Source organism: Strongylocentrotus purpuratus, unplaced genomic scaffold, assembly GCF_000002235.5.
Source record: "Strongylocentrotus purpuratus isolate Spur 01 unplaced genomic scaffold, Spur_5.0 spur5_scaffold_13, whole genome shotgun sequence".
Lineage (NCBI taxonomy): Eukaryota > Metazoa > Echinodermata > Echinoidea > Camarodonta > Strongylocentrotidae > Strongylocentrotus > Strongylocentrotus purpuratus.
The window spans coordinates 9,548,925-9,573,977 of NW_022145598.1; the positions used below are offsets into that span (position 1 = coordinate 9,548,925).

Consider the following 25,053-nt stretch of genomic DNA (forward strand, 5'->3'; position numbering starts at 1 on the left):
CAGAAGAAAGTTCTAACTACTGATAGAAACTTTCTTTTATGGGGGGAGATATGTTACGAATATGCAAATGAGATGGTGATCAACATGCTAATTCCAAGATGTGGCTCGAGTTGAGAGCAATAAACGGATCAAAGGTAACCAAATCATCTTGATTGTTCTTTATTTATCGAAATAATTCTGAGTTGTGGAAGGGCCAATATGAGTAGATTGCCCCGACCCAACAACATGAAATCTCCATGATAATAGAAAATATGAAATATTTGAATAAACATTTTATGCCTTTGAAAATAATTTTCACAAAATATTTTCATAGATGCTTAACAGATTTCCATAATTGTTAAGTCCAACTTAGAGAAAAGTTTGACTTAGGATCTTTGTTAAACACTCCCAGGTTTTGGCTATATTTTACAAGTATCTCTCCATGTTGTTTCTGCACAGGATCGAGCACCTCAGGGACGAGTTCAGAAAGTAAACTCAAGCAGATCGTTCCTCCATACCTGGACGATGACGACGACAGCGACGAGGAAGACGAGGACTACCGGTCCGGAGACGAAGAGGAGGAGGAGGAAGACGAAGAGGATGATGATGAGGAGGAGGAGGAGGACTTTGATGGGGAGGATGAGGAGGAATTAGGAGAAGGAGAAGACAGTGGTGATTTTGAGGAGGAGGAGGAGGAGGATTACAGAATGCAGTTGCCAGGTGGAAAAGAAGAGGTACAAGTACGTCAATGTTGGGGAAAGAAGTTTGCAATATTTGGATACACCCATAACATCCTTTCATAACCTTGTTTTAAACGATCTACAATTATAAAGTAACAACATGTTAGGTTTCATTCTTTTTAAATACTTAATACATGTATATCGTCTCTAAATATTGAGAAGGCCCTTTTGGCTCCAAACAGACGCTTCATTGGCTCACGTGATGATGAATGTCTAATTTATAAACCGTTTCTGTGCATAAATTCAATGATGAGGCTGTTAGGCCCCATTTTATAAAACAGATGATGCACAGGTTCAATTCGTGGGTTGGTGGAATTTTGTCACACAGTATCTTCATATTGGGTGTAAAACCATTCAAAGGTACCTTGTGCACACTATTCCAACCGATGCACTCAAACCTGTGCTTCATTTGTATACTGTATTCCTAATTTTGCCTTGAGATATTCCTAATTTTTGCCGTGAAAGGGTGGCAGGTATGGACAGCTCAAGTAAATCTATTACCCTGATCAACCAATCAGCTCTCTCTGATAACCCTGATCAACCAATCAATCTCTCATGATAACCCTGATCAACCAATCAATCTCTCTCTAATAACCCTGATCAACCAATCAATCTCTCTCTAATAACCCTGAATAACCAATCAATCTCTCTCATGATAACCCTAATCAACCAATCAGCTCTCTCTGATAACCCTGATCAACCAATCAATCTCTCTCTAATAACCCTGATCAACCCATCAATCTCTCTCTAATAATCCTTATCAACCAATCAGCTCTCTCTTTTAACCCTGATCAACCAATCAATCTTTCTCTAATAACCCTGATTAACCCATCAATCTCTCTCTAATAACCCTGATCAACCAATCAGCTCTCTCTTTTAACCCTGATCAACCAATCAAGCTCTCTCTTTTGTGTCTCTTTTTTTATAGCCTGGCAGTGACAGCGGGTCAACGGCTGTGGTGGCGCTCCTCAGAGGAAAAACACTCACGGTCGCAAACATCGGCGATTCACGATGCGTGCTGTCAAGGGACGGGGTGGCCCTTGACATGTCGTACGACCACAAGCCCGAGGACGATGTCGAGCTGAGAAGGATAGAGAAGGCAGGCGGGAAGGTCACGCCGGACGGGAGGGTCAACGGGGGACTCAACCTCTCCAGAGCATTTGGTGAGTTAAAGCCCCACTGCACTACTTATAGCTGCTTGCACCCTCTATATAGCAAACCATTCCTAATCGGTGACCATAAGTCCCCCATGATCCCCTTTTTCTTATGTGAATTGAGAGCTGATTAGATGAGGTAACCACCTGTCAGTGACCTTGCAGGGAGGTCCAATCCCCCCTGGCCAAACTAGTTCAGATGGGCTTTAAGCAAAAGAAATTTGAGATGTTTGTAGAGGTGTCATAGTCGAGTGGTTTAATCCCTAGGCTTGGGATGAAGAGGTTGTTGGTTCGAGCCCCGGCACGGCACTTGTGCCCTTGGGCAATTTATCAACATTGCTTCTCTCCACCCACGTGTCAAACAGTAGATTGTGCCTAATTGAATCAATCACAATCGGCACAATGCATCATTTTTGCTGTTTATGACAATTTCTTTCTTTCCATGAAAATGGCCATCCTAAACAATTTTATCTGTGGAAGTTTTATGACACAAAGTTAATCTTGTTCTGCAGTATATGTTTATAGTCTTTGTTTGTATATGAAATCCAACCTCAAGTTTTGGTTGCAATAAAAAACAGAGTATTCATCAGAATTTTATAATGAATAGTCTTAAATTTATAGATAGTGACTAAAATGACAACGCATCTTTTTTACTCTTTTTAGCAAGAATCCTTGTCTGCAGTGGAGGAAGAAAATCAAATACTCTCACCTTGGTCATTTGACCGGTAACATTTGTAAATTGACCGCACTCATGTACCCATTCTGTACCTCTCTCCACAACAGGTGACCATTGCTATAAGATGACGACATCTCTACCTCCTGAAGAACAGATGATAAGTGCCTTCCCTGACATCAAAACCGCCACACTCACAGAGCATGACGACTTCATGGTCGTTGCATGTGATGGCATCTGGTATGTATTATTCATGGCATTTTTTTTTTCAGTGGGACTCTTTAATGGGATCGTTTAACAATGTTAAATCTGAGATGCACGGCCCTTTGTATACTGTTATCAGTGTCTGTGATATGGTGTAATATTGAAGCCCTGAAAAAATTGCGCTTCAAAATGATCATGAAGTGCGTCGAAAAAGTAAGACCAGTTTTACCATACTCATTTTTCCCAATAGACTGTAGTGTTATAAAAAAAAAAACGATAGGAAAACAAATTCTGAAATTTCTAATTTCTATCATAGATATCTTGATAATCAGACAGGCCATTGGCTTGTAAAATTCATGGGATGCATGTACGACGTAAAGGTTTGTAATCATGATTGCAGCATGAGCAAAATCCAGGATTTTTTTTTAAATCTTAGGCAAAGTTTCCCAATCTGTTTAATGCCTTCATACTACAGTCAAATCTAGTTTAGAAACTTCCAGTCTACAAAGACCACATTTTTTGTTTCCCCTGAAAATGGTTTCTCATTGAAACTTGTGCCATGGGTGGTACCTGTCTACAAAGACCACCTTTTGTGTTTCCCTTGGGCGGCCGCTGTAGACAGGTTTGACTGTATGAGAAATTGTTTCATAATTTGTTACAGAATTATTGTATTGTGAAAGTGGTGTACACATCTGAAAAAATATGGTATAAAGAAACTAGTTTGAAGAGATCGGTCGACACAAGGTTAATGTCAGCTTTATACATGTAGGTGAAAGCTGGGCCCCATTTCACAAAACTTTTCATCGGTGATAAATGACAGTTTTTTGTTATAAGCTACTGAAATCCTTGCTTCTGATTGGTTATCAATTTCAATTTTTTTTTTTTTCCAATTCAAGTTGCAAATTATTGTCTTTTATTAGTCAGAATGCGAATCGCATATAATAATTGTTGCTCGGTAAGAAAAACAATATGCAATTTGATTCTGACTTATTGAGATATATTCAGGCCTGATAAAAACCCGATTTAAATCGGTTTTCCGATTTTTTATATTTTTCCCAATTTTTTCCCAATTTTTTTTTTTCTTCCCGATTTAAAAAAAAAAAAAATCAAGATTTTTTTTATTTTTTTAATTTTTTTTACCAGATTTTTTTTCTTCTTCGCTATTAATTTTATCCTGATTTTCCTGATTTCCACTTTATTTTCTCTGTTCTACCCTATTTTTTTCCCAAATTTCCCTATTTTTTCCCAATTTTCTCACTCGAAAGGGGGGAATGTTGTTAGATGCCATTTTTTCCCCGCGAATCCTCTTCTTTTTTTTTTTACTCAAGCGGGGGCGTGGTTGAGGGGAAAACAAAAAACCTTTTTTTTTTTTAGTGCTCACTATCACCCCTGTATATTGTAACGAGGCACTGACAGATTTGTCCACTAATTGGATCGCATTAGGAAAATGGCCTATTAGTGAAATGACAAAGTTCTTTGATTACATAGGTAGATTACTCTGATATCACCTTTATTACAGGAATGCCATGACCAGTCAAGATGTGATTGACTTTGTAACGCACAGACTGGAAAATTCAAGAGAGTCCGACCAAAGTAATAAACTTTCCAAGATTTGTGAAGAGGTGAGTATACTTTTTTATGCCTCTGTTACAAAGTAGCCGAAGGCATTATGTTTGGAGGTTGTCTGTACGTCCTGTTCTTGTGATTGCGTTATCTCAAGAACCGATTTAAGGATTACCACTAAACTTGGGTCATGTATGTATCTTGCAGAGCCAGTGAACTGATTAGATTTTGGGGTCACAGGGCTCATTATGTGTGCACAAATAGCTTGTGATCACATTATCGTTGGAACGGATGGACGGATTACCATCAAACTCAAGGCATGTATGTATCTTGCAGAGCCCATGAACTGATTAGATTTTAGGGTCATGAGGTCAAAGATCAAAGGGTCATACATGTAAATAAAAAATAGCTTATATTCACGATATTCTGAGAACCTGTTAATGGATTACAATCAAACTTGAATTTTAAAAATTGCTTCTGTTTGGTTCGTAACATCGCTCTATGGCCGAGGCATCATTTTCGAAAATCCATCTAGTTTTATAGTATTTCCGTTGTTTTGTTTTTAACATGTATAAGTGTCCCAATACCAAGCAAATATCTGCTGACAGAAAGATGCCGGTGAGGAATTTAAATTTGGCACAGCCGTTACATATGTTAAAAGATATCCCATTGGTACATACTGTGTGTTTGCGTTTGCAAGGGTTTTTACAGACGTGTATTAACAGGATAATCGTTTTCGTCTTGACACGGCAAACCTTTAACACTGGTCAAGTTGTAGGTAGATCACAGTGTTAACCACTGGACTATTCCTTGGTATCTGGTGTAGTCTTCCCTATTACCCTTGAAAAGTTTTATGTCAGTACTTTTTATTTAAAGATACTATGTCCCTTTTGCAGCCAACATCAAATTCTGTAGAACTTTGCAGGAATTATGAATATGTCATGTATGTCGTATCTGTGATATTCAAACGTTAGCAATGTCCTAATATTCAAATTATGCAAGGAAACCTGTGTACTTGCTAGACTTCACTGTCAGACACTATGGAGCGACACTATTATGTAATAACATACATAAAATGAGCTGTAAAGGGTACATGAGCATTTGTCTACATCAATCACCCACTTCTTGTAACGGCCAAACTTAAACTGATTAAATCTTTGCGCAGCATTAAACATTCAACTAATCGGTACAATGGTATGAAAATCAGACTATTACTTCCTAGCTCTATACCTCTTAAGTCGATTCGACAACTTATATTCGTTATTTTCCCACTTAAAGACATTTTCAAGCCCACCCCCCCCCCTTTTTTTGTTTAGGGAAGTTCTAAATTAGTATTATCTTTCAAATGCCGTTGGAATTTAACCTTCTCATTTTTTGGGCCTGCAAATGAACATAGTACCTTTAAAGTCATGAGAATCTTAGAATACTGTGACAAACCCTAGAAGGTTAGAGCAGTTTGTTGGTTTAAAGATGTTCAAGCGGCGGTATATAGTCGTTCGTGAAGAAGCCAACTTGTCAAATACTGAGCCAACAGGTTTTACACTCCCGTACGGACGTATGCATAAAGTGACACTAGTACACTTGGGAGCGTAATAACTGTTGGCTCAGTGTGCTGCCCTCTATATACCCACGCATGAGCAACTTTAATACAGGAGTAGTTAAGATTTCAGACTATTGGAGACTGGAGTCTATAAAATATTTTAATTTAACCAACCCAGTTCTTGGTAGAGGGCTAAAAGTCATTTACTTCTGTGACATTTTACATCTTTTCATTCCTTAAAGGTACTATGTCCCATTTGCAGGCCAAAAAAATAAAAAGGTTAAATTCCAACGGCATTTGAAAGATAAAAAAAATAATTTAGAACTTCCCTAAAAAAAGAGGGGCTCAAAAATAACAACTGTTGTCAAATCGACTTAAGAGCTATAGAGCCAGTAAGTAATAGTCTGATTTTCAGACCATTGTACCGAATGGTCATACGTTTTATGCTGCGCAAAGATTCAATCAGTTTAATTTTGGCCATCACAAGAAATGGGTTATTGATGTAGACAAATGCTCATGTACCTTTTACTGCTCATTTTTTACCAAAGAAGAAGAAAAAAAGACATTCAGTCACTAAATAGTGTCTGACAGTGAAGTCTAGCAAGTAAACAGGTTTCCTTGCATAATTTGAATATTAGGACACTGCTAACGTTTAAATTTCACAGATAGGACATACATGACATATTCAGAATTCCTGCAAAGTTCTACAAAATTTGATGTTGGTTGCAAAAGGGACATAGTATCTTTAACTCCTTCTCCAGCTCTTTCACTTCTGGTTAGCCCCTGACACGGCGGGCGATGGAACAGGGTGTGACAATATATTCATTGTACAATTCCTTTACGATGGCTCAGACTCCATCTGAAATGTTTTACGGTCATATTTTTATGTCCATTTATAATTATATGTATCTCTTTTCCTTCTTTCAATCTTCCCCCAGCTCTTTGATTTCTGCTTATCACCCGACACGTCTGGCGACGGAACCGGGTGCGACAACATGACCTGCGTCATTGTACAATTCCACAGCAACGGCGCAGACTCCATCTCGGGGGCTTCGGTCAGCGCCAAGAGAAAATCGGCCGAGGATAAACCGGAAGAGACGGACAGCAAGAAACCAAGACATTGACCTTCGACCTATGCAGTAACTTCTCTGTCGGAAAGTGGAAGTCGACCCGTGAAATAAGTTGGTTTATTGAGAGCAGAAAAAAGAAGAGAATCAATTGGTGAAATTTTTTTAGGGGCAAATCCGATACAGAATAAGAAAGTTATCAATTTTGTTGAAGTTGCAATCAATCACATGGTAATTAGCAACTTTGTGACATACCTCTCCCTTTACCCTGTACTGTACGTCCATAAATTTCCAATTCCATGGTGGTTGATGAATCGAATTAATCTTTTTATATAGAGCCTGTTGTAAAATAAACATGTGTCCAGTCATATCTCTAGGGCAGGGGTATAAGGAAAACAATATCTCATTTTAAATCAAATTGAAATTAATTTGAATTTCCTTGTGCAGAACATGCGGGGGAGGTGCGTAGAGAGGACATGTACACTGTATGTCAAAGTATATTGCCGATTTGCGCTTGATCAATTACAACTTGCAAAATTCATAACTGTCATACCTTTTAGCAGATTCTCTGATTATTTTTGTTCTCATTTTCATGCTCTTGTTTGAACGAACTTGATGCGAGAGTGGACTTCCGACTTGACCTGCATAGCCATCATTTCCAAAGCCCTGGGCCCGTTTCACAAAGCCGTTTTTCAATGACCAATCACAAAAATCATTGACAAATCTGCTGATAACCAATCAGAAACAAGGATTTCAGTAGCTTATAACAAAGCCTGTCATTTGTCACGGATGACAAGTTTTGTGAAACACCCCCCTTTTCTCACAAGTCTGTATTCGCCCTATAAGTGCAAACCAGCATAGAAATCCTACAACTGAACATTGGGGGCGCACTTCTACAGAGTTGTGGAGTGCTTCTGCCAGTTTATTCTCATTCTCTTTCTTAAATGACTCTTTGCTCATGATGACTACCTATATATCACAGCAACAACAACTTTTCTGCCTGGTATTTCCACCTCCACACTTAGTTGTGATACTTGAAAGGTTTTCTCTTCGTTCAATCTTTATAATTATATCATACCTCCTCTTTCATGGTACCAGAAATATGCGGCGTTCACAAGTGACTACCTGAAAAGAACGTCAAAATATTGTGGCGTAACCGGGATCTGCAGGGGTTATCTTCTGCCTTGCAGTCTCTCAAAATCCGGTCCACGCTCTCGACAATCATTCATCAACGATCTCACAGTGGGCTCTCAGAAAAGTGTATCGTGAAAGAAAAACGTGGACTAGCTCTCATTCACTCACTCCCGCAACCACTGAATGTATGACAGGACTAAAGAAAAAACACTTACAGAGTATTTGCAGTTCAGGTAACTTTATCTCGTTTCTTGTACCTGTCGCAACGACAGCTCAACATTGACTGACTGACATCTCACGATGTACATGTTTCTTCTCACAATCAATTATAACGCCCTCTACATCTTACTAAATTACTGGACTAGTTATGCTACAATATAATCAAATATATGATTAATACGGGAATGCAGGATCAGGTTTTGAAGTCTTTGAAAACTCACGACTAATACAGTTTCTGTCATGCTGCTCAAGTGAGGAACTCTTTCTAGTTTCTCACATTCTTCACCAAATGAACAAATCAAAGGTGCTTGTAATCCTCTTTCTTGTGGACAGTGCTGCAATGGCATAGCTTTAGTAGTGACAGTCAACTCCACAGTCTTTAGTTTTGTATGTATACTATGCTTCCTGATCGTACATGTATGTGGTCTTCAAATTATTCTAGGAGTTCACTCAACCTAACCCATATCTCGCTTGAATCCCAAACCCTAACCCCATTTTCTTTGACAAATGTCGCCAGAACAAATGTCGGATCATCGTTCAAGTAGACGATAATACAATTTTTCTTGCGTGTTGTCACCTGCGTTTTGTGTAAGTTCTGTGTTGCCAGGCTCCTGTTTCTGATAATGCATTCCATTCTGTAGCCTATGGTTCGAATATACAGTATGTCAACTGTTTTATATCACAACTGTGAAATGGGGACCTTAGTCGTCCCTGACAGAGAAAATGGATTGAATCTTCCACAGATTGAATTAAATCATTTTGTAATTAAATTTCACGATAATGATCTGAAAAAAAGAAGAAAAAAAATATTTTTCTTGATCTGCATGTACATGAGTTTCAGTTATTCCTCTCTGTATATTGTAGACATTAAGAGAGTAATTATGACATCTGTGTTAAGAACTTTAAGAAGTTCATCGTAATAAGGCCTAATCAATGGTCAATTGTTTGTAAGTTTCAATAATGTTGAATTCCTCAGAAATTGTCAGTCCTTGTTCCTACCTTCAATTTGTACAAACGTTTTCACATTTTGTAAGATGTATTATGCAATCGAAAATTGCTGAAAGTAATTCGATTTGAAAACTTCAAAATTGATCATCGATACGAGTCATATACAGCACACGTGTATAAAGTGCAAGCACACATACACATGTACATGTATATTTTTTCAGTTGATAGATAAAAGCAGCTTTACCGGTGTTCAAATATAGTGGTACTAATTTTTCCAGTGATTTTTATTTGCTGAAAAGACAGCCACGTAAACCTATTTTTATATTCAATTGATGATGTGGTGTTATTTGTTGAAATGCTTTGTGCTGTCCGGTTTCTTTTTATCTTCCCGACACATGTTACAAATTGTTGTTCTCGTTATCTGTTGGGCTGAGAAATATTCCAATACAGTGGGAACTCATTATGATCGGTACATTTGGACCAAGAAAATTATCTAGTTATATCAGGATTATCATTCTTTTTTAAAGAATATAAAGTGTTGGAACCAGCAAAATTACCTTGGTTTATGAGGTTTCTCAATATCAGAGTTCTTTATATTAAAGACAGTCAATACTACTGGGCCAGAAGGGATTAGACCACACAGCGAGGTCACTGACAGGTGGCTATCTCATTAACTCAGCTCTGAACTAACATAAGAAAAAGAGGATCATGGGGGACCAACAGGCACCGATTGGGGAAGTTTTCTATAATGAGGGAGCAAGTAGCTACAAGTAGGACAGTGGGGCTTTAAACAACTTTCCTCCGTACAACCAGTGTATTCTATGTTGGCTAAAAGATTAAAGTTAAAGACGGGGTATTCTACTGACGCTACTCTAGATTTACGAACACTGCCATCTGCTGCTCACAATGTCCTGACGTGTCGACAACCATGTCCCACAATGCATGATGATGCTTCGGTCACGGACCAGGAAATCACTCTATGTTCACCTTCACCGAAACATGGCGTAATTGAAAATACATTACAGCAGTCAGAGCGTTGTCAGTAGAATACTCTGTCTTTAAGATGTTCATGCATGGGTATATACCGGTAGTCATTCGTGAAGTAGGCAACTTGGTGATCACTACATAACACTGAGCCAACAGGTATTACGCTCCAGTGCATACGTCCGTTTGCTGCCATCTTTATACCCACGCTTGAGCAACTTGAACTTTAAGTCTCCTAGGATCTTTATCTGTAATGAACAAATCAAGAAAATGAGTCGGGTCAATCTATTATTCTCATCTCTAAAATTATGCCAAAAAATATCTAAATTTGCCTTGGCACTGAAAGGGTTCAAACAAAACAATTTTTAACAATTTTCTAAAGAGACTAATTAGGACTACCAAGTATTCTATATCCCATCATGTTTGGATAGCCTAATAAGTCATTTTTTGCAAATTTTGAAGGCTGATGGACAAGGCTATTGAATTTGCCTGAAGGTCATTCTTTGCAATTTGGCCAATCGCATTAATGAGGAAGAGGTTTTTCTTTTGGTAAAATATATCTTCGGATCAGAAACCATACTCGTCTGCAATGGCCACCGCCATACCATGTTGTAGATAAGATAAAGGTGAGTTCTGGTAAAAAAAAAAATAATAATAATTCTCACAGAATCAAACGAAAATTGCACTGAATGTTCAAGATTACAAATAAATGTCATTTGTTCTCTTGATATCCACCAAAGATTCATGACGAAATTTGGAGATTTCTGGCCAGGCAGCCCGATGGAAATGTCAAATCGCAAAATGGGGGAGTGAATATTTTTTATATTCTGAGACTAGAATGTTTATAAACTGTGAATTACCCATCAACTATAACAAACAAATTTTGGAGACTTGATAGTGGTTTTGAGCTTACAACTCTCATGGTAGGCTTAATAAATTATTTTACATGATCAACTATCCCAAATAACAATCTGTTCTAAAATGCATTTTCATTAATTGGGACTAGTTTCTATTGAATTAGGACTTAAAAAGCTTAAAGCAATCCACAACATTTCACCTGTAAATGACCCCTCACCAATCAAATTGCTCTATTTTACTCTTTTTTTTTCTGTTAGTGCCTGTCCTTTCGGAGCGAGGATATTACGGTTATTTTCAAAAGGACATGATCAGTCGTCGCTGTTCTACATTGTACATGTATGTTTGTTTTGTTGGGAAGAAAACAGAAATCTTAATTGATGATTATGTTTCATATGTTGGAATAAATAGAACAATGCAAATTTGCTACACATTTGACTGACGTGAGTGTACTTTCATCGTAGTTTCTTATTTAGTGGAGCTTGAGAGCGTTTTCATTTTGTTTTCTCTCTTTCTCTCTCTCTCTCTCTCTCTCTCTCTCTCTCTCTTCTCTCTCTCTCTCTCCCTCTCTTTCTCTCTCTCTCTCTCTCTCTCTCTCTCTTTATCTCTCTCTCTCTCTCTCTCTTGATTGTTTGATGGTTTGTTTTCTACCCGACTGGTAAAAAAGCATATGTGTGTATAGGCCTGAGAAACAAGGGAACTATTGGTTTAAATCCTATCCTAGGAACTTGCATATGAAGATTAATGCAATAACAAAGAAAATAGTCTCTCATCCGCCAGCGTCTTATTTAGTGAAATAGTTAGGTTGTTACTTGTTACTAACTTTTCAAAAACGTCCCAATTTTCTGATAAAGATGAAGCCGATTTCTTTACAGGTAAAAGAGTTTGAACTTGAACACGGATGCGCTTTCCACAAAACAAATTCCAATTCTATTCCTCAAACTTATTGCACACCGTGTGGAAGTGTGTGGGTGTGTGATGGCCTGTGGGAGTGTGATAGTTTTGGTGAGTTGCTGTTTGGTCCAATTTCGTCTACTAACCGATTGGTTTATAACTTTATTCCCATTTGATCTACACCCAGCCCGTCTACTATCCACGTGGTCTAATAATAATTTTGTCTCATTATCATTTGGTCTAACGTCCATTTAGGCTAATAGTCATTTGGTCTAATTTTCATTTGGTGTAATCTCAAATAGGTCTACTACCCATTTGGTCTTTCACTCATTTGGTCTACTTGCCAGGCGGTCTAATTCCCATTTTGGCTAATATCCATATGGTATACTAGTTATTCAATGACAAAAATAATCACCAAATGATTATTAGAACTTATGGATGGTAGTCGAAATAGGAATTAGACCGACTGGCAATAAGACCAAATGACTATCAGCATAAATGGTCATAGACCAAATTTTAAGTAGATGGAATGATTATTTGACCATTTGGATTGTAGACTGGCTAGGCCGGTGTAGACAATAGGGGGAATAGACCAACTGGGTTTCATATTACGAACTAGTAGTAAACCAAACGGATACGAACCATAGTTATGTGGGTGTGTAATGGTTTTGAGAGTATATGATAGAATTTAGGGAGTGCGGTGATTGTGTGAATGTACGATGGTTTGTAGCATGCGTTCGATGGTTGCATAGCCGTAAAGTTGTAAAGTCGTACAGTTTACTGCGTTCTGATTGGTCAAAACCTTACTTCCATAAAATGGATGTATGGTTGTATATTGTCATGAATATGGCATGTTCCGCCCGCCATATGCGGTGGGTGTGTTATGATTGTGTGGGTGATTAATGTTTGTGTGGGGGGGGGGGATGTGACGAATATGTGGGAATGTGATGAGTGTGACGGTTGTGTGTTTCATTACTTTTAACTTCTTTGTTTGATCAAATCAAATGCAGTATAAAATCTTCACAAGTCATATAATTTGATTCTAGTAACCGTATTTTAGTACATTTTTCCATTTCAGCTATTTATATACAGATTCCAGTATGATTACATTTGTAACTTGACATTACTAAATATATATAGGCTTATACCTATTCGTTTTATTTACCTTTAAACTGAAATGAGATCACAATATTCCACAAGGGTACAATTAAGATGATTTTGAAGAAAACAAATTAAGACACTTTGATGAGAAATTCCAAGCCGTGAAATATACGTATAGACAACAAGTAGAAAGATGAAAACCAAATATTTGATAAACAGACTTTCAATTGAAAACAATATAGATACTGAACTTATGTACATCAATTATTATCAATGCAATGTATTTCAAGTAAGGTAAGGGCCTCATTACCACAGTATAAAATATATCACTTTCATTTCATTTCATTTCTAGCTCTTTTTGACACGATTATACATTGTGTATAAAATATATACATGTGTATCAATACAAAATGTTCATTCATTCATTCGGGCAATGTACATGGCTCGTTCTAAGAATAATTACATGTATAGGGCACTTTATACAGGTGTGTCTAAGCGCTCTAATTCGAGGGCCCGTGGATTCTTTGTCATTTGTATTGCATTTTTGCCTGAATAAACAATCTAAACTGCAATTACTGTGTGTAACTGCAGTATCTAAGTTTTGTTTTCATTCAATGTATACAATGACAATCGACATGAATTTTCTTCACCATTTAATTTTGGAAATCTGTCGATAGAAAGTCAGCAATGGTATCCCGACCGCCTTATTACTAAATAAGTGCTGTACGAAGCATGTGAATGCCGAATATAAGATTTATTCCCCTTCAAATTCAGAATCGAGCTGAGTTCTTTATAAATCTGACACCAGACGGCTTAGCGGTAGAGCTTGAACTTTGTTCCTCCCTCTCCGGCCAGAGGATCGCTTACAGAGAACATCATAATGTTGGCGTGGTCTGCAAGAGGTTAAAGGCAAGGTAGCAGGTATTTTACATGTTACTTAGAAAAAAATCTTTCTAACATTGTTCCTTCAAAATTTTGTTCAAATATTTAAGTTTTATCCGATTTTTAACAATGCATGTATTCTCTTGAAATACGTATTTACTTAAAACCCAATGGTAAAAGAATTAAAGAAAGATTTAACTCAACAAACTGATAGCCTTAAACTTATGAGCCCGTTAAAGACATCATCAAATTACTCCTCTATATTTTATAACTCAACAAGCTAAAATTCTCCAAAGTATGCATCTTTCCTTGCTAGCCATCGTTACATAAAACTAAATTATACGTGCATTAGAACTTAGAACATATTTAAGCTACAGTCTAAAAATATATCATTAACTGTCTCAGTGGATTTGTATCATGATCTATTATTAACAGATAAATATTGATTAACTTCCTTTCTAAAATCTCAAAAGCAGCCATTATGATATCGAGAGAAAAACAACAACATGAATACAAAGGTACTGCATATTCATTCCAAAAATAGTGCTTGACCTATGTAGATATGTTTGCGTTTGCGAAAATGTGTGCGTGTGTGTGTGTGTGTGTATGTTTGTTTGTGAGCTGTTGGAATATAAGATGTGCAAATGTTCACAGCGTGGCAACTTTTGTTGTGGTGTGTGATAAGATGTGTTTTAGGGTGTGGGTTTTGTATGCTTGTGTGTATGAATGTGGTGTGTTTTGTGGGTGTGTGTGTGTGTTTTGTGGGTGTGTGTGTGTTTGTGTGAGGGAGGGGGATCTGGGAGTACCAGTAAAATAACCTCCGGTTTTTTGTTTTTTTCTTTTTTGTTATTATAAATGAATAATATGTACAATTGACTTATAACTTATGTTTATGTACTTTAAGTTTACTTTCAATTTTTGCTCAGTTATATAAACTGCATATGAGTTGTTGTTTAATTACGGTTTTTTTTTTCTTTCAAAGTGTGTAGTGAGCAAGACTTACTTTCTCCAGAGGTAGTAACAGGCAATGATAGTCGGTAGGCCGGCCCCGAAAACTACTATTGAAATGGGAAACAGATAGCTCTGATCTGTAAGAAAAGCAATGATACCACAACACATATAAAAACGAGTGTATCCTTCTCAATTTTTTTTTTTTGGGGGGGGGGGAAATAACAATAATATTAATATTCGGTTCACATTTTTGGAAATTGATACCCCGGCTTTAGCCTAGCTGCCATTATGGCGCTCTAGCATTTTAAGAAATTAATTCCTGCCAGGTACCCATTTACCTCACCTGGGTCGAGTCGACATTAGTGCCGCAGCGAGACTCGAACCGCGGACCTTGTGATCCACAGTCCGGTGACATATCCACTCGACCACGACACTTTTACAAAGAATTGACTATTTCATTGCATATCTCGTGGACATTGACTGAATATCACGGTCCTCAGTGGCCTAATGACACAAGTGCCCCGTATATCAAAAAAATTAAAAGAGGGAATGCATTTGGCAACGTTACATTTATTTGGCCCCTCACAGCGGATACAGGGGGTACCTGCCCCCCCCCCCCCCATTTCCCACTCGAGTGGGGAACAAGGGGAAGTAAAATATGATTTTTAGGGTGGACGAAAAAAGGAGGAAGGAAAATTAGGCTCTTTCTTTTCTTACTTTTTTTTTTACTTGCCATAACATTTTGGGTCTTGTGACTGCCCCCTGCCAGATCCTCCTGAAACTGATGATTGTTTTTATTCTCCTAGTTTTCCTCAAATAACAATTGTCAGGGGGGAAAGGGTACCTCGTGTAAATATTAGCTTGAAACTTCAAAAATAATGCATTAAACTTTAATACAGTTTGGTATTTTAAAAGAGGCGAAATTAAAGATACAGTTTCTGGCAATGTATTACCAAATGAATGAAAAGGTCTGGACTTTCCATTTTATTGCAAACGTTTCCATAAGCGCCATACTCACTTTTTCTGACTTGTGGGTCGATCATGCCTTCATCGTTAGGTAACTGCGTAGCGGTCCGAACACTACTGCCTTTCGTGGGCTGACTAGCAATGCCTGGAAAATATATTTGTAAGATTTGCATTTTTACCCAAGCATTTTAGGTTTTAAGGTAGATTCATGAATAATTTCTCGTTAGTAATATGTGAAGTACTGAAGTGCACTTGTTTTATAAATCAACATTATTTGTTTCCTATTCATTTTTTTGTGTATACAAATCAGTATTTCACGGCGAGGAACTCTTCTAAAAAGGCTTAATTTGAATTCGAAAGTACAATACCGCTAAATGGCAACGCTTTAACGGAGCGGGATTTTTTTACTTCTTCTTTTCCTTATTCTTTTTAGACATAATAATGATGATCATGATGATAATGGTGATGAACATGAGTATCTACAAGACAGATGCCAAATATAATGATGTGATTATGATGATGTTAATGATAACACTAATTGTAGAGAAAATGGTGAGGCTAGTAAAGGTGACGATGATGACGATAAGGATGATGATGATGACGGGGATGATGACGATCATCATCGTGAATTGTGTGATAAAGACAAGAATACGGATAAAGATGACGATGGTGATGATGATGATGATGATGATGATGATAATGATGGCAATGGTGGTAGTAATGATTATGATCACAAATTGTGATTCACAATTATACTGAAAATGCTGAATAAAGCATAATAATGAAAATAATGATGACGATGGTGATGTTGGTGGTGCTGGTTATGACGATTAATTTAAAAATTAAAAAAAAAATGGCATTGATTTTGTTACTTTCGTCCTATGATGATACAAAAAAAACTGTCTCTGCTCCGATATGAGGGAATTATGGAGGTAATGGCACAGGAAATGAACAGTCGGCAAACAATAATTGTACCTCGAAACCTGCTTTCTTTTCATCAATGGAGAGATGGAGAGATGGAGAATCACATATCGATTTACATATATAAAGCGTAGGAGTATAATTAGCTATTGGAAATGGTTTCTCTGATAAGGGTAGCGCTACCGGAAGTAGGGAACGGTTTGTTCACTTTTGATCAATACACAATATTCATAACAATTTAGATTTAACAATGAAACCATCTTTCTAATTAGAAAATTGCGATGACTTCAGGCAAGAAGAAATATGAAAAACAATCTAAAAATGCTTATAGTTACGAGACTAAAGATGTGTATCTAAGATGTTGCCCTTGGTTACAAATTAATGGCAGGTGCATTTATATGACTATATCATTCTCTCTTTCTTCATCATGTTCATCTCTCTTTGTACCGCCATTACCCTTCATTTTTGTCACCCTCTTCTCCATCTCCTTTCTTCATGAAATAGTTTCATATTGTATAGTCTGTTTCCTATCAAATTCACCAACGATCCAAACGAACTTCCCACATCAATTTCGATATGCGGGTAACATACTGAAATATGCGAATATGACAATGATATAGTCATGTAATACGAACATGGTTTCTAATGGGTATTGAAACGAGGACGTGTCGTGGTATAGTGGTTTACTCCCTTGACTTTCAAACCAAGGATTGAGGGTTCTAATCAGAGCATGGCACTAATTTCCTTTTGCAAGACGTTAATCCACATTTTCCACTCTCCACATAGGTGTATATGGTTACCTAGCGATCGCTGGTGTGAAAATAATTGCAAAGAAGAGTATCATTTAAGCTGATGAGACTTCCCTGGGTAAAGAAATAACTATAATTATTATTACAATTATTATTATATTGCATGCAATTGATCTATTGCCAGCGCCCCCGTAAAACATAGAACATCCCATTTTTCAAATGTAAGCTTTGGTATTATTTGCTAAGCAACTTTTTATTTTATTTATTTGTTTTGAGGTTTTTTCCCGCTTTGTCTTTGTCGTTGTACGACGCATACTCCGGGGGAAATCGTCGTACGGGATCTGTTTTACTCTAACCGAATTCCTAACTTCCCCATCCCTAACCACAAAACTATACCTTACCCTAACCTTAACACAAAACTAACAAACCCGGTTGCGATCCTAACCCTATGTCTTTGACTAATAAGGCCCGGATCGAATGCCACATGATCAATAGTCGGATCACCACATACATATTTATATCATTTCTCAATGTCATTACCTCCAAATTCGGCAGAGTTTCCAGAAGTCCACGATGATTGTGGTGGTGATGATGATGATTTCATTGATGCGACGCACTTTGGTGACGTTGTCGAACGCCTCAACTCCAGCTTTAATCTCGCCAGGTAAAAACACATCGTCATCGCACTCGTCGGCGAAGTGAACGTCGACCTCGAAAGCAGCTGTATTGTATCAGCTAACGCACTTGTGGCTTCTGGTGTAGATGTCACTTCACCAGTGGTTGTGGATGTTGTGGCACTTGCTTGATACTCTGTGGTTGCGGGTGGTAGGCGTGTGATCAACGGGGACAATGCATTTGATGACATGGCTGTCTCTGTTTGTAATATAGCTATTGTTGACCTACTTAAAGTAGAATTTGAAGTAGCAACAGCAGTAGGAGTACTAGCATCAACAGTATTAGATCTAGAAGTAGGAGTGATGATAATAGTAGTAGAAGTAGTAGTAGTAGTAGTAGTAGTAGTAGTAGCGTCAGTAGTAGCATCAGCAGTAGTAGTAGTAATAGTAGTAACATCAGCAGTAGCAGTAGTAGTAGCATCAGCAGTAGCAGTAGTAGTAGCATCAGTAGTAGTATCAGTAGTAGAAGTAACATCAGCAGTAGCAGTAGTAGTAGCATCAGTAGTAGTAGTAGCATCAACAGTAGTAGTAGCAGTAGTAGTAGTAGCATCAGTAGTAGTAGTAGTAGTAGTAGTGGCATCAGCAGTAGCAGTAGTAGTAGCATCAGCAGTAGCAGTAGTATCAGTAGTAGAAGTAACATCAGCAGTAGCAGTAGTAGTAGCATCAACAGTAGCAGTAGTATCAGTAGTAGAAGTAACATCAGCAGGAGCAGTAGTAGTAGCATCAACAGTAGCAGTAGTATCAGAAGTAGAAGTAACATCAGCAGTAGCAGTAGTAGTAGCATCATCAGAAGTCGTGGTGGCATCATCGGAAGCAGTAGTAATAGTAGTAGTAGCATCAGGAGTATTAGTTGTAGAAGTAGCAGGAGTAGAATCAGTAGTATTGGCAGGGGTTGCATATGTCGTCGTACTCTGAGTCTGTGAAATTGTCGTCCCCATTGACGATGTTGCATTTGTTGAGTAAGTGATAGTATTTGTAAGGTTTGTCAACATGATATACTCAGTTGTATATTCCGATGAATTGGTCATTAAGGTTCCTGTTGCAGCCAAAGTACTATGATATGTTGAAGATGTAGGTGTAATCGATGTCTTTATTGTGGTGGTTCCTGTATGTGTTAAAATTTAAAATTGAGAAAAGTAATTGATAGTTAAGTTAAACCAATTTTGTTTTGGAACTTATTTATCCTTGACACGGTTGTCATAGAAAATGGAGCAATTTATTAGTCTAAATTTTCACAATCTTTCACATCCCGATGCCATATCTACAAGATCAATCTGAATCTACGTCATTGTTTGTTTTTCGTTTCAGGAATGTTTATCAGATTGTACAATGTTGTAATTTTATTGTTAAGCCTATACAACAATGTTAATAGTTGTGATATAAGGCAAAATGTGTAATGCACTGTATGTGTAGCATCAATTATTAAATCAAATCCTGAGTTTTTATGAATATAAAGACCTATAGCTCATAGTATCATTTTATTTGCCTTACGTATGATAAAGAGTATTGCACCATTTAGTAAATCCACTTACCGTATAGTAGCAAATCGTAGTCGATACACCGCAACCGCTCGTATTTTTGATTTCCAACATAAGCAAAGGTACCTGAGGAGGATCTTGCATACACCTCCACGAAGAACCCAGACCGTGGGTCTGAATGCGTGATTGTGTACGTATGGTCTTCTATCCCGGAACTGCTGAAGGCACATACACCATCATTACTCCACAAGGAGAAGGACGCCAAGGACATCATAGTCTCTGACGTCCCAACCTTCTCATGAGTGACGTTAAGACCCGAACTGTTGAAGCACGATGTGACGATGGTGAAATAATGAGAGAAAGAGTGGCCCTCGAAGTCGTCCATTCGGATGTAGGTAGTTTGGTTGGTATACTGCTCTTCGGGTGGTACTAGCACCATGGAGGTTACGCCCTTCATGAACTTCACGACCTGAACAGGTTGTTCACTTGTGATTCTCAGAATGGAATCTTCGGTAATGTCCAAATCGAATGTTTCTCCTGTGGTCAGATTCACCCGAGTACCGTTAATTGTGACTGTGGTGTTATCCCGACCAGCTGTCACTTGGACAAAGTATCCAGAAGTAGCGCCACCGTTAAACGGCGCCACGTTGAAGATAGTACCCCATCGGTCGTACGGTAGCAGCTGTTCTATGGCATAGTCGCATGGTCCATCTACGGCGTCAGGGCTATAGGCGCATGCTGCTCCGCTCACCACAGACACAGATTGGTTGGCTAAGATCCTTGATCCGGAGAAATTATTATAGCGAGTCGCGATAATGGCCTGGCTCCAGGCAGGAAGCTCGATGTCGAGCTCATTCGTGCCGTCGTAAAGGATCTCGTCGAATTTAAAGGCTGCGTTAGGCGTAAGGCGGACCAGAGTAGACTGTCCCGTAGATGATATGACTAGCTGGCCAAGACCAGGGTCTGCTCGGACCACCACAAAGTATTCTTGGCCCAGGTAGTCCAGCGGTATGGTGCCCATGGCCCCGAACCTAAGGTTCTTTGACAAAATAAAGAGCATCGAAACTGTCAGTATGATGAAACTCTACTACGATTGTAAAAACGATGTGTGGCAGATCTGTAGTTAGGTAGTTAGGTGTCAAAAGAGGATCGGAAGGGCTATCAAAATTGCCCTGGAATTATTTCTTATTTTGGTAAAGTGTTATATTTTGCCTATCCACCTCGGAACGAAACAATTTGTTTACGAGAAAAGATCATGAGAAATATACAATAACCATTCATCTGATCATGGCATTTTAGTATACATTCACAAGATCGCAAAATCAGGACAGACTGTTATAAAAAAAAAAGTTAGAAAACGCCTGGTACTGTTTCCTTTTCCTCTTTAACTGTTTTTGTAGTGTGGTCAAGCTGTTCAATATAATAGTTCTTCTTTTATTCTTCTGTCGCTTTTAGTCAATGTTGTTTTACATTTTAAAATTCAAGAGAGAAAAGTGGTACGTAAAATTTGAGCAACGGCGGAACCAATTATTGATTGGTCTAATGTGTAGTCTCCATGCGAGTAGGACAACTGTAAACAATACAAAGGAACACAGTTTCACAGACATTAGTATCTTCTAGCCTATGACCCCTTCTAAGCACTATACACTCCTAATTGAGGTATTGGGCATACATTTTAAAGTATAACTTACTGCATTGTCGATCCCATAAGCATACGTGCTGAAGGGATCATCTGATACTATTCGAAGCGTTCCTTCGTGCAAGCCCGTAGTTCTTGTGACGGTCGTGGCTGATGTGAACACGACTATCTTTCCTTTGGGCATAGCGTCCACCGGCGCTGCCAAGAACGCCCCGGTGAAAGGGCGGGAAAGATTAACTTCCGTTCCCGGGAGAAGGCGTGTTGTCTGCGTGATGCTTCCGAAGTTTCCTAGATCCGAGGAGGACTCGCCGTTCGGAAAGAGACCGAAGACTATCTCTTTCCCAAATCGAGACGAGTCTGCGTCTTCCCCAACTGCCAATGGTCATAAACAAGGTAACATTTTACTTTCCTATTCAGTGCAGACGAGATTAAAATGCAGTAATACTAGCATTCATAATTTTCCATGCAGGGCAAAATGAGGTACGAATGAAATTTAAAAGTAGTAAACTTCATGGAGCATTTTTTGCTCGGAAGTGAGATATAGCCAAGCAAACATTGAACATTAAACTTAAAACGTATTTTACTTGTTTTTATTATTATAAAACTAGCAGAACCCGCGGGATTCTAGAGGGGGGGGGGTGTAAATAGATATATAAATTGAAACCATGAAGAATTGTATTCGCAAATTAGAGGAAACCATAAGATACCACCCCAATGAAAGTGCTCTCCTGAAGATTGCATTAGAACAAACCCAAATTCATTACGGATGGTAATACCTATATATGTTTCATTTTACAACATATATTTTCTATAGAAATAAAGTATTACCCCGATGCTGTCGTTCCATCTCCCTATCCATTTTTCCTTTACTTCTACATTAATGTTTTGTCTACTGTGCGACACCAAAGACAACCTTTTTTAAAATAACTTTTCCTTTTTTATTTATTGATAATACCGGTTCTCCTTTCTATCTTGAAGCGTACCTGCGCAAGAGCTACCCAGTGCCATTGAAGAGTTGCAGATTACAACGAAAACAAAAATTCCAGTCCATATCCGTAGCACGCGTTTTTCGGTGAATTCCATCTGTGTAAGAGAAGTTGATGAATGACTGTATAACAAAAATAAAAACATACTTTCTTGAAAATAATGACGTGGATTTTTATTCGAATGTTTGTGTAAAGAGGGTTGCGATAGAGCGTAATTTCATTTCGTGCGATGTAAAGTATAGATTATCAAGCCATTATAAAGTAAAATAAGCCAAATGTACGAAACAAAAAGTGATGTATTCTGATACTAATTATCAGATATTGGTTATTGACAATTTCCTTTTGATACCATGGAAAGTAGAAAAACGTATAAGGTAGTTTTTAAGCAAATCGTCATTTCTAAAAAGTAATAGAAATTTAATTTCATATTAGTGTTTTATATACAGTGTTTACTATACGTATTTCCATTTAGGAGCGAAATAGTTAAACTTACCGTCCAGTGTCGAGTTTCTAGACGTGCAGTAATATAGATTTACATGTTTCCAGCAGATGTACAAGTATATCTTGAAAAGCCCTCTCTATATTCTTAAATGATGATCACCGCGATTGCAAATATGCCATGTCTTCCAGTCGATACTGTTTAATAGACCAGTGTTTCCAAGCACAGGTCCATATCGTTTTCCTGTCAATTTAAATTAACAAAAAATCCATTGTCTATGACGTTTGAGATGACAATCAAATTACATCTATGACGTCACAATAGAGGTCTTGAAGGGAGGGATCGCATAAGCACAACCGGAACTAATTTAATTGTATATAGGCCTATTGGTTAGAAATGTAGGTTATCAATCATTTTTCTCTTTCTTTTAAATACGTGGTTATCATCTGTTCTTTATTTTATTTTATTTTCATTTTTATTTCATTTTCATGTTTAAATGCTTTTTCTATCGAAATATTTCTTTTGAATGATCAATGATAATTATTGGATGAATGGTTTTATTTCACGAGGATACCAATTAATTAGTACTATAACTTTTTATATGCCTGTGTATTTATCAATTTTGTTTTTGCTGCTGTTATTTGTTTAATTATACCAAACAGGTATGTGCGCCACCCTGTATAAATATCGGAAATAAATAGTAATAATAATAACAACAAGATATTTGTATACCGCAAATACCGTAAATAAATAAATAAAAAAGATTCAGGAATGGTAGTAGGTGAATCCAGTGGTGAGAGCAGAGTGGTTTGGTGGTTGAAAGGTCTTGACTCTCCTACCAGAGGTCCTGGGTTCGATGGTTGCTCAGTGCTTACATCCACGGACAACGACTGGTGTTTTCCTCACACTTATCCCTCTTTACCCAGGTATATTAAATGGGCACCTGGCAATGCTGGGGTAGTAATAGGGACTTTTAGATTTGCACAACGACAACGTGGATTGCTACGATCGACGTCATTTTAATGCACTGCCTTGAATAGACGTCACACGTATCAGTCCACGCAAATCTAAAAGTCCCTATTATAATAATTGCATGACGCAAAGGAGGAGCAGTAATAATACTAAGGTGCCGCCTACACTTGGCTATTACAGTAAAACCTGTGTATAAAGACCACTCAAGGGAGACAAGAAAAGTGATCTTAATACTTAAAGGCAGGTGGTCTTTATGTACACGTTAAGTACATGTTTCGACGAGAAACCACTTTAAAGGTAAACAAAAAAGTAGTCTTTGTAGACAGATGGTCTTTGTATAAAGGTGGTCACTAAAACAGGTTTGACTGTATTACCAATTTATATTTTAATTAGGGTTAAAGGTAAAGACCAGTATTGGAAACGCCCCAATTTCAAAAAAATGAAATGGAAGCTCTCATTACCAATCATGTGAAAGAGTATGTTTTGACTAATACATGATGATAAAAAATTTGCCGGGAAACCGCCTACTAATTCATATATTTGGTAAATTTGTTTCTCTCATCGTCTGTGAGAGATATAGGGTAGTCCCATATACATCTTTCTGTGTATAGTGCTTGTAACTTTACGAAGAATGGGCCAAATTTCTTATCATTTTGATGATTCCAGAACCTTGCAGATGCTAGATGCTAGATGATCAACCTGATCTGATCGATTCCACAACGTTTCTTTCACAATGCAATCGCATGACCATAACTGGTCTTTACCTTTAAGAATACAGATGGGAGCAAAACGCTATATAGTAACAATTTGAAAAAAGGAAAATAAAATAAATGCCAGCAATGTCGATCTCAAGCCCATTTCAGCTTCTATACAAAATTACTTTTGATATATAAATCAACTTTGTATGCATTATTTACTGCCATTCCTATTGAGCTTTAATGTTCGTCAATGTAAATTACAAAACAGCCCTAAAAATAACACTTTTTTAATCTCAATTGTAGTCATACTATAACCAAGTATATTTTTTCATCTGAATATCGATTTCACAACTTTTATGCAAACGAGAATTGACGTCAAAACCTCCCTAGCAAAATACTTTCATATATATTGATTTTTTGTAGCCTTTCCCTAAAACTAAGAGGTGACCCACTTTTTTCTTTATCGGCAAGCAGCTGATGGGTTTCGATTGTTTATTTCGTATTATCATTTTTATTGTTATTAATATTATTATTATAACTATTATTATTATCATAACCATTATCATCATTATTATCATTACTTTTTTTTAAATGTTATTATCATTCTAAGTTATATTGGTATTATTATTAGAAACACTAGTAG

General features: G+C 37.6%; 1 protein-coding gene across 2 annotated transcripts in view; it reads left to right on the plus strand.

Annotated features, from left to right (window-relative positions):
* Positions 1–9,258, plus strand: part of LOC588560 (protein phosphatase 1G) — a 35,393-nt gene extending 26,135 nt beyond the window's left edge. Inside the window, exons 5-9 of one of the 2 annotated variants that reach the window (XM_030982865.1) lie at positions 439–719; positions 1,648–1,882; positions 2,657–2,786; positions 4,270–4,372; positions 6,792–9,258. In XM_030982865.1, coding sequence (XP_030838725.1) covers positions 439–719; positions 1,648–1,882; positions 2,657–2,786; positions 4,270–4,372; positions 6,792–6,977 — 935 coding nt within the window. In that variant the 3' untranslated portion in view covers positions 6,978–9,258. The remainder of the gene's footprint in view (positions 1–438; positions 720–1,647; positions 1,883–2,656; positions 2,787–4,269; positions 4,373–6,791) is intronic. The other variant, XM_030982866.1, reaches the window with a different exon arrangement.
* The last annotated feature ends 15,795 nt before the right edge of the window (positions 9,259–25,053 follow it).